Genomic DNA, 16,682 nt, shown 5'->3' with positions numbered 1-16,682 from the left:
AAGTTTCAATAAAATCCCCCTCATCCTTCCATGGATCATTCTTGTGAACCTCCTCTGGACCCTTTCCAAGGGCAGCACATCCTTCCTTCGATATAGGGCCCAAAACTGCTCACAATACTCCAAATGGGGTCTGACCAGAGCCTTATATAGCCTCAGAAGTATATCCCTGCTGTTGTATTCTAGCCCTCTCGACATGAATGCCAACATTGCATTTGCCTGCCTAACTGCCGACTGAACTTGCACGTTGAGAATCTTGAACAATGACTCCCAAGTCCCTTTGTGTTTCTGATTTCCTAAGCATTTTCCCATTTAGAAAATAGGCTATGCCTCCATTTCTCCTTCCAAAGTGCATAACCTCACACTTTTCCACATTGTAATCCATCTGCCACTTCTTTGCCCACTCTCCTAACCTGTCCAAGTCCTTCTGCAGCCCCCCTGCCTCTTCAATACCACCTGTTCCTCTACATATCTTTGTATCATCTGCAAACTTAGCAACGGTGCCTTCAGTTCCTTCCTCCAAATCGTTAATGTATATTGTGAAAAGTTGTGGTCTCAGCACTGACCCGAGGCAGTAGTGCTAACCATTGTGCCACTGTGCCAGCCTCACCAAATGGCGTGCAACAGCCCGACGCCTTCATTTTCAATTCTCTGGCCCTTACACTTATGATTCTGCTCCTGTCTCAAGTCCCATTAATAGCATATTGCTTCCTCATAGAATCCCTACGGTTCAGAAGAAGCCCATTCAGCCCATCGAGTCTTCACCGACCACAATCCCACACAGGTCCTATCCCCGTAACCCCACGTATTTACCCTGCTAATCCCCCTGACACGGAGAGTCAACTTAGCATGGCCAATCCACCTAACCCGCAAATCTTTGGACCGTGGGAGAAAACCAGAGCACCCGGAGGAAACCCACGCAGACACGGGGAGAATGTGCAAACTCCACACAGACAGTCACCCGAGGCCGGAATTGAACCCAGGTCCCTGACGCTGTGAGGCAGCAGTGCTAACCACCGCACCACCATGCCACCCCTCTGACAGTCTCAGCTTCGGATTGAATGACTCACAGGTAAGTATTGTTCATACCATCCAAACAAAGTCATCCTAGCTTAATTAATGCAGTACATAGAACATAGAACAGTACAGCACAGAACAGGTCCTTCGGCCCATGATGTTGTGCCGAGCTTTGTCTGAAACCCAGATCAAGCTATTTCCTCCCCATCATCCCGAAGTACTCCATGTGCCTATCCAATAGCTTCTTAAATGTTCCTAAAGTTTCTGACTCCACTATCCCTGCAGACAGTCCATTCCACACCCCAACCACTCTCTGCGTAAAGAACCTACCTCGGACATCCTTCCTATATCTCCCACCATGAACCCTATAGTTATGCCCCCTAGTTACCGCTCCATTCATCCGAGGAAATAGTCTTTGAACGTTCACTCTATCTATCCCCCTCATCATCTTATAAACCTCTATCAAGTCTCCTCTCAACCTCCTCCGCTCCAAAGAGAAAAGCCCAAGTTCCCTCAACCTTTCCTCATAAGACCTATCCTCCAAACCAGGCAGCATCCTGGTAAATCTCCTTTGCACTCTTTCCAGTGTCTCCACATCCTTCTTGTAGTGAGGTGACCAGAACTGCATACAATATTCCAAATGTGGTCTCACCAAGGTCCTGTACAGTTGCAGCATAACCCCACGGCTCTTAAACTCAAACCCCCTGTTAATGAACGCCAACACACTATAGGCCTTCTTCACGGCTCTATCCACTTGAGTGGCAACCTTCAGAGATCTATGGATATGAACCCCAAGATCTCTCTGTTCCTCCACATTCTTCAGAACCCTACCTTTGACCCTGTAATCCACATTTAAATTTGTCCTTTAAGTATGGACACCAAAACTAAAAGCCACCTTATGGAAAGCAGATATGAGCAACTATCCTGACCATCCCCAGTCTCATCTGTAAATGTTTGCACAGTACAAATAATAGTCAAACTCATTGTTAGTTCTCACCCTTTCTGCCTGCGAACAGTGTCAGTACCAGAGAATTAGGGCTGGATTACACACACACTGCCCGCACCTCAGCATAAATATTGGAGACAAGCCCACCTCCACCCAGCCAGCTCGCCTCACTTTAATTTATAAGGTTAATTAGAATGAAGTAGGACTTCCATCCATCTCCGGGAGGACATCACACCTCGCAGAATGGACAGCCAATCAGAGACCAGAACCATGCGCACCATGGCTAGGAATTTAGATAGGCCAAGGAGGGGGAAGACTGGCATGGTCGCAACGTCACTGGACTAGCAATACAGAAGCCGAGGCCAATAGTTTGGGGACATGGGGCCAAATCTCATCACAGTACATGGTGAAATTTCAATCCAATTAACAAATCTGGAACATCAAGCTTACCTCCGAAATAGTGACCATGAAACTATCAGCAATTTATCTATTTCACTAATGTCCTCCAGGGAAGGAAATCTGCCAACCTTACCCAGTCTGACCTACAGTTAACTCCAGATCCACAGCAAAGCGCTTGACTGTCCTTTAGAATTATATAGCAAGTCATGCAATTCAAGGGCAATTAGGGATGGACAACAAATGCTGGCCTTGCCAATGATGTCCACATCCCATGAAAGAACTTTACAAACAAGCTGGTGTTCAGTGATGGAGCCGGATACTCAGGTAGATTTGGGATCTTGCAGGGGCCAGGCAGGGCAGCGTGGCATGCTTGAGGAATATCTATGGGGAGAGGCTCCAAGTTACAGCAGGGCCCGGGCAAGAGTCACCTCTCCCACCCCCCTCCACCTCAACTGGCTGGCAGTTTAAACCCACTGGGCTGCATGTTGACAGCACAGATCTTTTCCACCACTCGTTAAATTGGAACAGAGGTAGGTCAAGACCCTAAATTGAGCATTAATCGCCCACTTGAGGTTCCCAAATATGTTACAACATTAATTTCAAATCATAGTGGGGGCAGAGAGGCAGGTGGTGAGCACGAGATATCGTAATTTGCAGGTCCAACTGCCTGTGGGTGGCCCACAAAATTAAGCCCTTAGTCACAATTATACGTTACACTAACACACTGATAAAAACATACCATTAGGTTAGTTAAGCTTATACCTTGGACCCTCCCATCACCGAAAGAAATGCAGTTAACACATATTTCATAGCAGCGTTTTATCAAAATTAGCCACCACCGTGTTTAATAATTTAGTTGAGCAGAATTGGAAGAACAGAACCCTTACATGCCATCGATAAACATGGCTGAAGAATTTGAGATGAATGAAGCATCAAACTTGATATCTACTATTGTCTGCAGGCTATCAAGTTTATCCTGAGTATACTGCACTTGCAACAGGTCAACATGGACATACAAGAATAGAGATTCATCAGTGCAAGCCAGGGTGCACCTGCATAAAAGTGCATAAGCACAATTTTTAACGCAATGAAACCTGAAACAATTTCGGTTCACTCTAAACAAAATTAACTGAAAGTGAAGGCACAAGATTTAATTAATACTGGAGTTCTGGAGGTTAGATTAAAACAGCCTGCTCAAAAGCAACAAAAAGCACCCAGCAGTTTCTATGGAAGTAGGAATTAATTGTTTCTCTTTGCCGGGGTACTCATCAAGTGGAAGGAGTTATTTTACATTGATAATAATACTACCCAGAAAACGTTCCATTTCCCTACTCTACGCCAGCCCTGCTAAAAGTTGAATCTTTCCCCCAACTTATTTTTCAGTCCCTTCAAATGCACTTTCTGAAAATTGTGAATTGTGTGGTTTGTATACAGAAATTCTGTTGTAGGTGTAACAATTCTTGCATTTCAATACTATTCTATTGTATTTGTTAAAGCTTTGGCTATTAAACATGGAAGCAGTGCTGTATGAGAAGCCGAAGCAACCTGTCTCCCCATCAAAATGCATTTCTTTGGCCTGAAAAATCACCATCATATCGAGGGTTCCAGTCAGAAGAACAGACCCACAGTCACGAGTGGTGGCCGACACTGTATTGAGAAAAAGCATCCCTGGTCATTGATATGGATCCTTGGAAACAAAGCACTTTTTTTTGTATAAATGTGCTGTCTTTTGTAGGAGAGCACTTTAATTTGAAAAATAATTGATTCCCTTCTCTCCTTCTTCCTCGACTACCTCTCCCCCTGTCCAGAACAAAAACTACTATCCCTCTTTAAGACTAATAACTTTTATTCAGGGCACTGTGTTACACTGAGGCATTATTGTGAATAGAGGAGAACTGAAAATTATAGTATTTGATTTACTCTTTGAAGAGGAAGCTCTTCGTATTATCAGTGCTAAAAACCTCCGCTTCTGAGCCATTGTTGGATCCGGACATGGGGGAGCATTCTTCTCTTTAATTAAAAGAAAGGTAAGTTCTTGTTTCACAAAAGTTCTTTTGTAGATTATTGAGCATTCCTTAGAAGTGCCAGCTTTTATAGGTTCACAACACTAAAGTGCTCCTTTGTAGACAAGTGAGGATCGAATGACAGATATAATAATGGGCTTCTCATCATTGCTGAGAAAATTTTGAAAAGACAAGCATGCACGCCATCCAGAACTATGCACCTTCTCAGGAACTTGCTTTTGTAGTCTTGTTTCAGTTAGGTGCTGATACAGCACATAGAATATCACTACGCTGACACTGGAAGTTCAAAGTGATGATTTTATTTGCCTCGAAGATTTGAAAGCTCCATTGGAAATACTGCAAGTTTACTACAGATTTATCCAGAAGAGCCGGCACTAAATCATATGCTTTTGATTGGCTTTGGTCAACACTATACATGCCTGTCTGCATATACATTACGCTTCAAGCATCATAGTTAAATAGAAACATAGAAACTAGAAGCAGGAGTAGGCCATTTGGCCCTTTGAGCCTGCTCCACTATTCATTTTGATCATGGCTGTTTCAATATCCTGATCCTGCCTTCTCCCCATTTCCCCTGATCCTTCTAGCCCCAAGAGTTATATCTAATTTCTTCTTGAAATCACACAACTACTTTCTGTGGTAGTGAATTCCACAGACTCACCAGTGAAGAAATTTCTCCTCACCTCACCCTCAAACTATGACCCCTAGTTCTGGACTCCCCCACCATTGGGAACATTCTTTCTGAATCTACTCTGTCAATTCCATAAGTTTCTATGAGATCCTTTCTCATTCTTCTAAACTCCAAGAATACAATCCTAACAGACTTAGTCTCTCTTCATATGACAGACCTGCTCGCCCAGAAATCAGTCTGGTAAATCTTTGCTGCACTCCCTTTATTCTTCCTCAGATAAGGACACTAAATCTGCACTCAATACTCCAGGTGTGGCCTCACCAATGTCCTTTAGATATAAAACATTTCTTTAAAGCATGAAAGCCAGTCACTGATCTGAAGCCTGAAGGTTACAAACCATTGCCATCTGTTTTATAAGCAACTACACTTATCTGGATTAGTCCTTCTGGGCCACCTCTCCACAAGTAGATACTGAGTAATGGCCAAAACGAGATAGGTCAAGGTGGGAGCTAAATTCCACAATCATGTCTTCAGCCACCACACACCGATCATCAGCTACAAGGGAAATCTGATATCTTGAATGAGAACTAAGGGATGACACATTACAGTTGTATAAAAAGAGGGCAATGGGAAATTTGGAAAGGCAAAGTATCTAGTCAGTAAAGCCAATGCTGACAAGATGAAGATTACTGGCAATATAAAAGAAAGAAGAAAAATACATGGAAGGGCTTAAAGCATTAAAGGAAGTCAAGCTCTGGATCCAGATCTGGATGGATTGCATGCAGAATATTTCAAGTAATTAAATGAAACTGAATGTGATTTAGTGGGTTTTGCTAAGGGGGGGGGGGGGGTAAGGCAGTATTGAGTAATGAAGATCCTGACATCAAGGGTTAATGCAGGCTTGTTGGACTTGTTAGCTGTATCTCTGTGAAGGACATTCTGAAGAAACAAGGAATGAATCAGCTGAAGTAGTGTAGAATTAGAAATTATGTTATGGTTGTAGATGATTTCCGATGTATCTCAGGAGGTGGAGATGGGGTGGGTGGTGTGGCAGACAGGAATATGGAAAAATTAAGCATCTGAGAATCCATGCATGGAGGAGTGAGTGTGATAAGTCCAGGCATTTAATTTATATCCCTTCATTAAAGATGTGGAGATGCTGGTGTTGGATTGGGGTGGGCACAGTAAGAAGCCTCACAACACCAGTTTAAAGTCCAAAAGGTTTGTTTGGAATCACGAAGTTTCGGAGAGCTGCTGCTTCATCAGGTGAGTGGAGAGGTAGATTCACAAACACGGCATAAGCTAAAGAAACATGGAGATTTAATTTTGCAGTATTGTACAGCCTTTCCTTCAAGATATGGGACTGTAATCAAGCCATTCTGTGAAGCTGGGTTTAGACTGGAAACAAATAGCCAGAAAGTGTAATTTCTGTGTGACAACTTAACACAAGACAGTTTTGTTATAAATGTGGATTAGACATTTAGGATGGGCTTTTCTGGTCCCACCCACTGCTGGAATCTTCCAGTCCCACCGAATGCTAATGGGCATGTGACAGGCCTCCCGCATCCTCAATGGCAGGACTGGAAAATCCTGGCCTTATGACGAAAAAAGTTGAAAATAACATTGGGAACGGCCATTCAGTTCAAGCCTTCCCACCATTCAATTGGATCATGGATGACATGCATCTTAATTCCATCTACCCGGGTTAGTCCCATGCCCCCTAACATGGCTACTGAACAAAAATCTATTTCAGCTTTTGAATTATTTGATGTGGCCTCAGCATTTGTTTTTGAGGGACAGAGTTCCAGATTCCCATTACTCTTGTGCGTGAAGGAGAGCATCCTGAGCCCATCCCAAACAACCTGGTTCTAATTGTGAAGTTATGTTTGCTTGTTCTGGACTTCACCATCGGAGTTAAAAGTTTCTCTCCAGCTACCCTCCAAGTCCTACCGTCTTAAAATCTTCAAGTAGGTCAATACTTAAATACTCTATACTCAATAAAAGTGTTCGCAGAATGTGACAACTGAAGTCTGTGCAGCTGGAAGAATCTTTATACATGACAGGTAAATGTACACAGCTTACACTCAAACACACTGACCTTTGGTAATCCAACCGATTCCATTGCCCTGAGCCACTGTACTGTATTGTCCGTGTGCCGAAAATGTAGTCCGGAACGCTTGATACAAAGAAAATGAATAATTTTATTAGCTTTGTGAGCTTTTGATTCACCTGCAATACAATGAATATTTAAACTATAAATGTTTTTCAGTAATTGTTTACATGCTTAATGGTATTTAGTAATGTGTACCATTTCACTAGGTTTAAGTCTGACATTGCCACCAAGGCTCGAGTTACCAAAGTGTTATCCTTCAGAAGAAACACTCATGTCGTAGTAAAGGTCCCATATTTGGTTTATTTCATCAAAGTAGTTTGTTATCTGCATTCCAGACCAGGCCCCAAATCTTATTACAGTACCAGACAAGGCCCCCAAGTTTGCTGCAATCCAATTAGGGACCAGTAATTGTTTTTGTTGATGTACAGGAAACTCCAGACCCACAATAATGTAGTTGACTCTTAACTGTCCTCTGAAATGACCTACCAAGTCATTTAGTTCAAGGGCAATTCAGGACAGGAAACAATTGCTAACCTTGCCAGTGACGCCCACTTACCCTGAAAGAAGAAAGAAAATAGATTTTCTTCCAGGAGCTGAGCAATAACCAGGATTGCACCCCTGTGTTGGCATGTTGAAACACAGGCTTTTCAATCCCAGCTTCTCAGCCATGCTTCTGTCAACACTGCTTCTGGGCTACCCTGAGACCCCCATCTCCTCAGCTGCACCAAGCAAATGCTGCTCCTGGGTTTTTCCAAGCCCCGACTGCTGGTAGGACAGAATCACCAGCAGCTCCTAGGGCTTTTCTCAGCTGCAGCTCCCTCAAAACTGAGCTAACAGCAGCACTTGAGATGCATGGTGCGGACTCTCCTCTCCATCTGCTCCCTACGGACTGCTGTTCATGCTGCCCCTTGAACCGATTGGTGTGACCTGTTAACACATCCCAACATGGTTCGAATGCGTCGACCCTTGGTACATTCTGAGCCCGATATGTTTCAATCCCCAGTTAACCAAGAGTCACTCTCCCCAGGTATGCAATTACTGCGGTTCCACCCCTGGCAATATAAAAGAAAGAAGAAAAATACATGGAAGGGCTTAAAGCATTAAAGGAAGTCAAGCTCTGGATCCAGATCTGGATGGATTGCATGCAGAATATTTCAAGTAATTAAATGAAACTGAATGTGATTTAGTGGGTTTTGCTAAGGGGGGGAGGGGGGGGGGGGGGGGGGGGGAGGTAAGGCAGTATTGAGTAATGAAGATCCTGACATCAAGGGTTAATGCAGGCTTGTTGGACTTGTTAGCTGTATCTCTGTGAAGGACATTCTGAAGAAACAAGGAATGAATCAGCTGAAGTAGTGTAGAATTAGAAATTATGTTATGGTTGTAGATGATTTCCGATGTATCTCAGGAGGTGGAGATGGGGTGGGTGGTGTGGCAGACAGGAATATGGAAAAATTAAGCATCTGAGAATCCATGCATGGAGGAGTGAGTGTGATAAGTCCAGGCATTTAATTTATATCCCTTCATTAAAGATGTGGAGATGCTGGTGTTGCAGACCAAAAAAAAATCCAAATCACAGATTTCATCACATGCACCATCATGTGATTATCATCATAGAGTAGATGTTGAGAGGATGTTTCCAATAGTAGGAAAAACTAGAACCAGAGGGCACAGCCTCAGGCTGAAGGGACGATCCTTTGAAACAGAGATATGGAGGAATTTCTTCAGCCAGAGAGTGGTGAATCTGTGGAACTCTTTGCCGCAGAAGGCTGTGGAGGCCAGGTCATTGAGTGTCTTTAAGACAGAGATAGATAGGTTCTTGATTAATAAGGGGATCAGGGGTTATGGGGAAAAAGCAGGAGAATGGGGATGAGAAAAATATCAGCCATGATTGAATGGCAGAGCAGACTTGATGGGCTGAATGGCCTAATTCTGCTCCTATGTCTTATGGTCTTATCATTATTGAATGTTATTCAAATGACATGACAGTTGAACAAAAACTTGAATTTTAGTTGCCAAATATATTAAACAGCAAAAAAACAAGTAAATAAGAACAGAAAAGCTCTTTATACAACTCCTTACGTACTAGAAAACAAATAATTTGCAACCGCCCTGCTAAAGCGTGATAAAGTAATATTCTTGTATAGTGGTTTTTTTCCTTTTCTCATCAGCTACGCGAGCGACCTGGCCTGACTTATTTATGTTCAAAACCTTGAAGAGGATTCACCGATTTGAAAAAAAAACATTTTGCCTGTAGTAAATGCCTTCAAAAAGTAAAAAAAAACAGGACCAGCAGATTTATTCAACTGTCAAAAGAAGCTGCTTAAGACCCGTGCACCTGAGTTTATTGGTTTAAGTACACAATCAACCACAAGAAATGTGCACATGAAGTGTAATGAAATGTTATGAATGCAATCCTATGGTCTGCTCGCTGCAATAAATATTTTACTGGATCAGCCACAATTGTGCGTGTGAACAGTAACTTTCCATTTTTATTGCATTTTTTGACTATTATTAAAGGTCCTGTGGCATTGCTCAGAGTGAGTCCAAGGTCTTGCTGTTTTGTAACGAAAGAGGCCCCTTAGCAGAAAATACATCAGCTGAAGCCACTGATTTATGATGACCGAGTTAAATTGTACAGTTAATACCTTATATTCTGGGATGTGCGTCAGGACAGAATTCACTGTTGACATCCATTTTTCCTGTTACTAAGTGTTCTTGACTCTGCAGCTCACCAGGCCTCTTTAGAAAACAGCTTCCAAACCCGTGACCTCTACCACGTAAAATAACAAGGGCAGCAGACACAGAAACTAGAAGCAGGTGTAGGCCATTCGGCTCATCGAACCTGCTCCACCATTCATTTTGACCATGGCTGATCATCAAGTTCAATATCCTGATCCCCCGCCCCCCCCCGTATTCCTTGAACCATTTGGCCCCAAGAGCTATATCTAATTTCTTCTTGAAATCAGACAATGTTTTGGCCTCAACTACATTGTGAAGGTGAATTCCACACATTTACCACCCTCTGAGTGAAGAAATTTCTCCTCATCTCAGTTCTACTGAGGGCAACGGAGGCCATCGCCCATCCCTTCGGAACATGGGAACACACCACCACCAGTAAGCTCCCTTCCAAGCCGTTCTCTATCCTAACTATATCATCATTCCTTCACTGTCGCTGGGTCAAATTCCTGGAAACTCTCTCCTTGGCAGCAATGGGATGTACCTGCACCAAACAAACAGTGGTTCAAGAAAGCAGCTCTCCACCACTGCCTCAAGGGCAATGAATGCTGGCTGGCCGGCGACAACCACACTCTGACTAAATTTTTCTTTTAAAAAGATGCATTTTTAGACCATAAGACATGGGAGCAGAATTTGGCCACTCGGCCCATTGAGTCTGCTCCGCCATTCAATCATGGCTGATTATTTTTCTCATCCCCATTCTCCTGCCTCTTCCCCATAACCCCTGATCTCCTTATCAATCAAGAACCTATCTATCTCTGTCTTAAAGACACTCAATGACCTAGCCTCCACAGCCATCTGTGGCAAAGAGTTCCAGATTCACCACTCTGGCTGAAGAAATTCCTCCTCATCTCTGTTTTAAAAGGATCGTCCTTTCAGCCCGAGGTTGTGCCCTCTGGTTCTAGTTTTTCCTACTAGTTGAAACATCCTCTCCACGTCCACTCTATCCAGGCCTCGCAGTATCCTGTAAGTGTCAATAAGATCCTCCCTCACCCTTCTAAACTCCAACGAGTACAGACCCAGAGTCCTCAACCAAGTCCTCAACTTTAGACACGCTTTCATCTTTATCAGTGACTTTTTCAAGCAGAATACATTTTTGTAAGACGTACGCAGCATTTACCTCGTCTGAAAGTATCACCAGAAAGGAGGGGTTTCAGCAACGAGTGGTGTCTGGGCCCTAATTTAGCGTGGCACTGACGTGGTCATTGAGTCAATGACCCTTGATTTTTGCAGCGCTGCAGTGGATTTTCCCAAAAGTTTGGACATTCTGGAATTTGAACATGCTGGTGGGGGAGTGATCATGGTGTTTGGCAACGTCTTTGAAGTAAATAACTTGGGGCTGGATTTGCCAGGGTGCCATATTCTCCACCTGTGTGACTAAAAAGTCAGTCGGGAGCCTGCCCACCAAAAAGTGGCAAGCCCAGAACCAAAAACGCTTGGCAGGGCGAGACTTCAACCCCCGTCTGGGGAAGAAGCCCCACCTTACAGACCTGCCAGCCAATCCAATTAGCAGTGGCTAGCTGGGCAATAGCCAGTCGCTGAAGAGGTGGTGGTTGTAGATGCCAGACTGAAAGCACATCCGGGATACAGATAGGGCCTGGTTGGTAGGCCCCTGTGAGGGGTCCAGATTTGAGAGGCCGGGGGATGGGGATGGGGTGGGGCAGGGGAAGGTTAAATGCTGTATGACCTTACGTCAACCTCTTCTTCCTCATGTTCCCCCCCTTGCCTAACACCAGCTCCCCCGCTCACCTAGTGAAAGCTATAGGCTACCCACTCAGTGTGCGCCACCCCTACCACAGGTAAATTAGCGAGAAAGAGGTGGGATGGGGCACTCAAGTGGCCATTAATTGGCTATGTAAGGGCCTCAGTGGACTCGAGGCAGGCAGGATGCCCAACTACACCACAGCATCATGTAAAATGGGAGTCAATCAGGGGCTTGTGGGGAAGACAGTGGACAGGCCACGCTTGCATTTTACAAGTTCACCCTGCCTCCAACTTTCAAACACACTAGCTCAGGGAAGTAAAATCCAGTCTGATGTTTCACGGCTCAGAGATAGGAAGAGAAAAGTTGAGCAGATTTAAAAGATTGCACTGCATGTAAACAAAGACATGGTTGGTTTAATAACAGTGCACAGTAAAAATCTAACTATATACCTTCATGCTTCATAAGAGTTCGAAAATTTATGTTTTCCACAGGTTCAATGCTTTGATACAATTTATTGTTCAGTATTCAAGCCCCAAACACTTGGCTCAATCAATATGTTTCATATCATTGTCTGGCAGGAAATGGGTTGGTCCTCTCACTAACATTGATAAAATCCACTGCAAAAGATTGATCACGAATGGAAGTCCTAAAAGACACATGATTAATGTTGTTTGCAGATTTATAAATTAGATCATATGCTTTAGAGTTTGTTTTTCCACTCAACTGCAAGGGAACAGCACTCACAAAATGTTAGTACCTTGACTCAGAAAAGAGGTCATTAACCATGTCAAGAACAAAAAAAAAATGCTGAGACACATTTGACGGACAACATCCAATCAAGATACGTACGGGAAAATATCAGTGGAGACAAACCCAGTCAGTCAAATTGATCTTTAAAGCCATTTGGAAAAAGACAATGGGAGAAGATACATGATGGGTCAAAAATCTATCCTGCTTTGAATCAAGGGCTCTATTGCTTATTATTGCGAATAGTTCATAGATAGTATTATTACAAGTTTATTGTGATGGCTTCGGTCCATCTCGGGAGATGACGGACTGCCCCCACAGTGTGTGTCATTTCTGGATTGAACATCAGCAGTTGTGGTTGTAGAAGCTGATTCACGAGTACTAGTCTGTTCCATAGCTGGCATAGGGCAGCATGGTGGCACATGGTGGCTGCCTCACAGCGCCAGGGACCAGAGTTTGATTCCTGGCTTGGGTGACTGTGCGGAGTTTGCATGTTCGCCCCACGTCTGCGCGAGTTTCCTCCGGGTGCTCCAGTTTACTCCCACTGTCTGAAAGTTGTGCTGGTTAGGTGCAGTGACCATGCTGAATTCTCCCTCAGTATACCCGAACAGGTGCTGGAGTGTGGCGACTGGGGGATTTTCACAGTAACTTCAATTGCAGTGTTAATGTAAGCCTACTTGTGACACTAATTAATGAATTAAATAAATAGCGTCAGCCAGTGGGTGACTGATGTTTTTTCCTTCTGGTGAGCTCTCTTTTTTGCATTGTCATTTTTTTGTCCACTGCTTTTTCCACATTCTTCCTGGCTGCTCGTCTCCAGGCACTCTGGTTAGCAGTGAGGACTTCCCATGCATGGACTCCAATCCCGGGCAACTCGAGGTTTCACTCACAAACATCTTTGTATCGCAGGCATGGCGACCTGTTGGTCTAATACTGATGCCGAACTGCCATAGAAGAAGTCTTGGTGATTTGGCTATCATCCATTCTGCTCACATGGCCCAGGCAATGGAGTCATTGCTGACACAAGAGAGCAAATATGTGGCGGATTCAGGCACTTTTGTGCTTCTATATTCAGCACTCTGCCTTACTAGGGGATGTCCAATATTCATCTGAGGCAGTGGAGGTGGAAGCTGTTCAGCTGTTTCTCTTGGCTGGTACAAGTTGCCCATTCCTCGCTACTGTAAAGAAGGATGCTGACGACACAAGCCTGGCACACATGAAGCTTTGCACTTTCGGTTAGTTTACTGTAAGTCCACACTTGACTTCTCAACTTTGAAACGACAGATAGGGCCTTGGCAGTCCTGGTGCAGATTAGACAGGGACAGATTGCTGGTAATTGCTGATCTAAGGTATGTGAAGCTGTCAATGACCTCCAACGTGAGGCTGTCAATGTTAACAGAAAGCTGAGTGTCCACGTCCTGATCTGTAACTTTGGTCTTCCTGTTGCTGATGGTCAGTCCAGACACCCTGCAGACCCGGGAGAACCGATCTACAAGCTGCTGCAAGTGAATTTCAGTCTGGGATGCCAGTGCTGTCACATCAGCAAACTACAACTCTCAAACTCGGACTCTGCACTCTTTTAGTCTTGGTGCGCAGCCTTGCCAAGTTGAACAGCCTGTTGGCAGCTCTGTGTACTGGTAGCTAACCTTCATTTTAGCTGCTGAAAGTGTACAAGAGCAGCATGGAGAAAAATGCACCAAAGAGAGTTGGTGCCAGGACACTGACCTGCTTCACCCACTGCACCCAAGCATCTGATGTTGCTCTATTGTAACTATTGGTTATTCTTTCACATTTATAACATCTGCCTTAATTTGTTATAGGTTTTGCCCCTCTCTTCTGACGGGATGTATACATCTTGTTTAATCTGTTCATTGCTTCATGTTAATCCATTTTCACCCTGATTTAAATGGCTTGCTCAAGCAGTTCCTCGCTAGCAGTTAGCTACTCTTAAAACCAGATGAGGAGGAGTGAACTGGCTCCCCTCACATTCAGCCTCCTCGGTTGGCCACAGCAAAGGTTTTTCAATTTCTTTTACCCATGCATGTCTTTTTCACATCTCAAATATATTTATTTTTTACTATCTATGCAGCGAACAATAAGGAGCCAAACATGAGGAATTCTGGAGTCAATGAAAGAATATGTTTATGAGCTATTAAACCTGAGGTTGAATAATTAAACACTATGCTCCACATACACAGATATCAGAAGAAAAAAAAAATCAGAGTCCAAATAAAAATCCAGACAATACGGTTAACTCCATGTATTGTTTGTTCTGGAGGTATAGATTGTTGAACGCTGCAGCTGTTTTAAGTTAGCTGGTTTCTTTAAAATCCCAGAATTGAAGTCCACATCAATACATTTACTGGAAACAATTTTCTTCTCTTTTAAAATCTGTAATCTGTCTTCCAGAAGTTGGTGGGTTTCTTTCTGCTGGATATCCACTATCGCTGATTGAATATTTTAAGACTGTAGAGATAGGGATTTACTTGAGAGAGAGAGAGAGCGCGCGAGAGTGAGATTCCTCACTGCTCTATTAGCAGCTTCTCAAGGGCAAATTGGAGTTCTTAAAAGTCCTGCTTGCTGTATATTTCAAAGGAATTCAATTACCATGTCTGCTGTGGTCATTGGTATAGGCAAGTATTCACATTTTGATGTTTAATCTCAGAATTCTTTAACACATTTCAATATAGTGGAAATCAATCGGGGATGTGTTTCTTTAATTCTCCACAGGGAGCTTGCGTGTCTGTTTGTTGTATACCCTGACTGGCTAACAGTTCCCCATTGTTGTGATGGACTCTTGGTCTTCACTGACTCAAAGATGCAAATGACATGTCTATTTGTTTCAATGATCCTTTTTGAAGTGGACCTTGATATCCCCAGGTGTGAAATTTCATGCCTGCAGTGCAATCTATATTGTAACTTTCCAGAAAAGGTCAACTTGCAATTCCAGACATCAGATGACTCCTGGTAGCCATCTTTAGTCGTATATTTTCTTTTCTTCAGAAAGGGTCCTTTTTAAACAGTTCAGCATGCTTTTACTTAGCTGGTGAAGTTACAGGTAGATATCACTCACAATTTCATTCAACTATCAGTCACAATTTCCTGTCATTGTGACATTACGCACCTTCATCATGCTTAACAATTTTGCACTTTCTACTGCAAGAAAGAACTGGAGCTTTGATTGTCTATTCCAACAGGGCTGCCCATATACTGAACACATTAAGAGTTTTAACAACACCAGGTTAAAGTCCAACAGGTTAGCTTTTATTAACAGGGGGTTGGAGTTTAAGAGCCCTGGGGTTATGCTGCAACTGTACAGGACCTTGGTGAGACCACATTTGGAATATTGTGTGCAGTTCTGGTCACCTCACTATAAGAAGGATGTGGAGGCGCTGGAAAGAATGCAGAGGAGATTTACCAGGATGCTGCCTGGTTTGGAGGGTAGGTCTTATGAGGAGAGGTTGAGGGAGCTGGGGCTGTTCTCTCTGGAGCTGAGGAGGCTGAGGGGAGACTTCATAGAGGTTTATAAAATGTTGAAGGGGATAGATAGAGTGAACGTTCAAAGACTATTTCCTCGGGTGGATGGAGCTATTACAAGGGGGCATAACTATAGGGTTCGTGGTGGGAGATATAGGAAGGATATCAGAGGTAGGTTCTTTACGTAGAGAGTGGTTGGGGTGTGGAATGGACTGCCTGCAGTGATAGTGGAGTCAGACACTTTAGGAACATTTAAGTGGTTATTGGATAGGCACATGGAGCACACCAGGATGATAGGGAGTGGGATAGCTTGATCTTGGTTTCAGATAAAGCTCGGCACAACATCGTGGGCCGAAGGGCCTGTTCTATGCTGTACTGTTCTATGTTTATTTGATAGCAAATACCATAAGCTTTCGGAGCGCTGCTCCTTCGTCAGATGGAGTGGAAATGTGCTCTCAAACAGGGCACAGAGACACAAAATCAAGTTACAGAATACTGATTAGAATGCGAATCCCTACAGCCAGCCAGGTCTTAAAGATACAGACTCCCTAGCCAATTAAACCTGTTAGCATAAAACCTTATTATAAAACCTGTTAGCATGTGTACCATAGCCAATTAAACTCCCTTACCAATTAAACCTGTTGGACTTTAACCTGGTGTTGTTAAAACTCTTACTATGTTCACCCCAGTCCAACGCCGGCATCTCCACATCATATACTGAACACCCAGTTTTACTTTACCTCAAGATAGGTGTGGATTGTTCAACTAGTGCGCATGTGTCAGGCAGTCTCCCTACCTTTGAAATCTAGTTTGACTGAGTTTTATAGAGGATAACATAAGATTTTCATGAGTCCTAATTGCAGATTTTGACTATTATTAAAGATCACTTT

The 16,682-nt window shown here is 43.5% G+C and overlaps 1 protein-coding gene across 1 annotated transcript in view; it reads right to left on the bottom strand.

Annotated features, from left to right (window-relative positions):
- Positions 1-16,682, bottom strand: part of iqgap2 (IQ motif containing GTPase activating protein 2) — a 354,173-nt gene that overhangs the window by 165,405 nt on the left and 172,086 nt on the right. Inside the window, exon 4 of the mRNA XM_078214942.1 lies at positions 7,113-7,190. Within this exon, the coding sequence (XP_078071068.1) occupies positions 7,113-7,190 (78 nt within the window). The remainder of the gene's footprint in view (positions 1-7,112; positions 7,191-16,682) is intronic.

This window comes from Mustelus asterias, chromosome 6, assembly GCF_964213995.1.
Source record: "Mustelus asterias chromosome 6, sMusAst1.hap1.1, whole genome shotgun sequence".
NCBI classification, from domain to species: Eukaryota; Metazoa; Chordata; class Chondrichthyes; order Carcharhiniformes; family Triakidae; genus Mustelus; species Mustelus asterias.
Note: the sequence above shows the minus strand (reverse complement) of the source record. Positions and strands in the feature narration are given on the sequence as shown.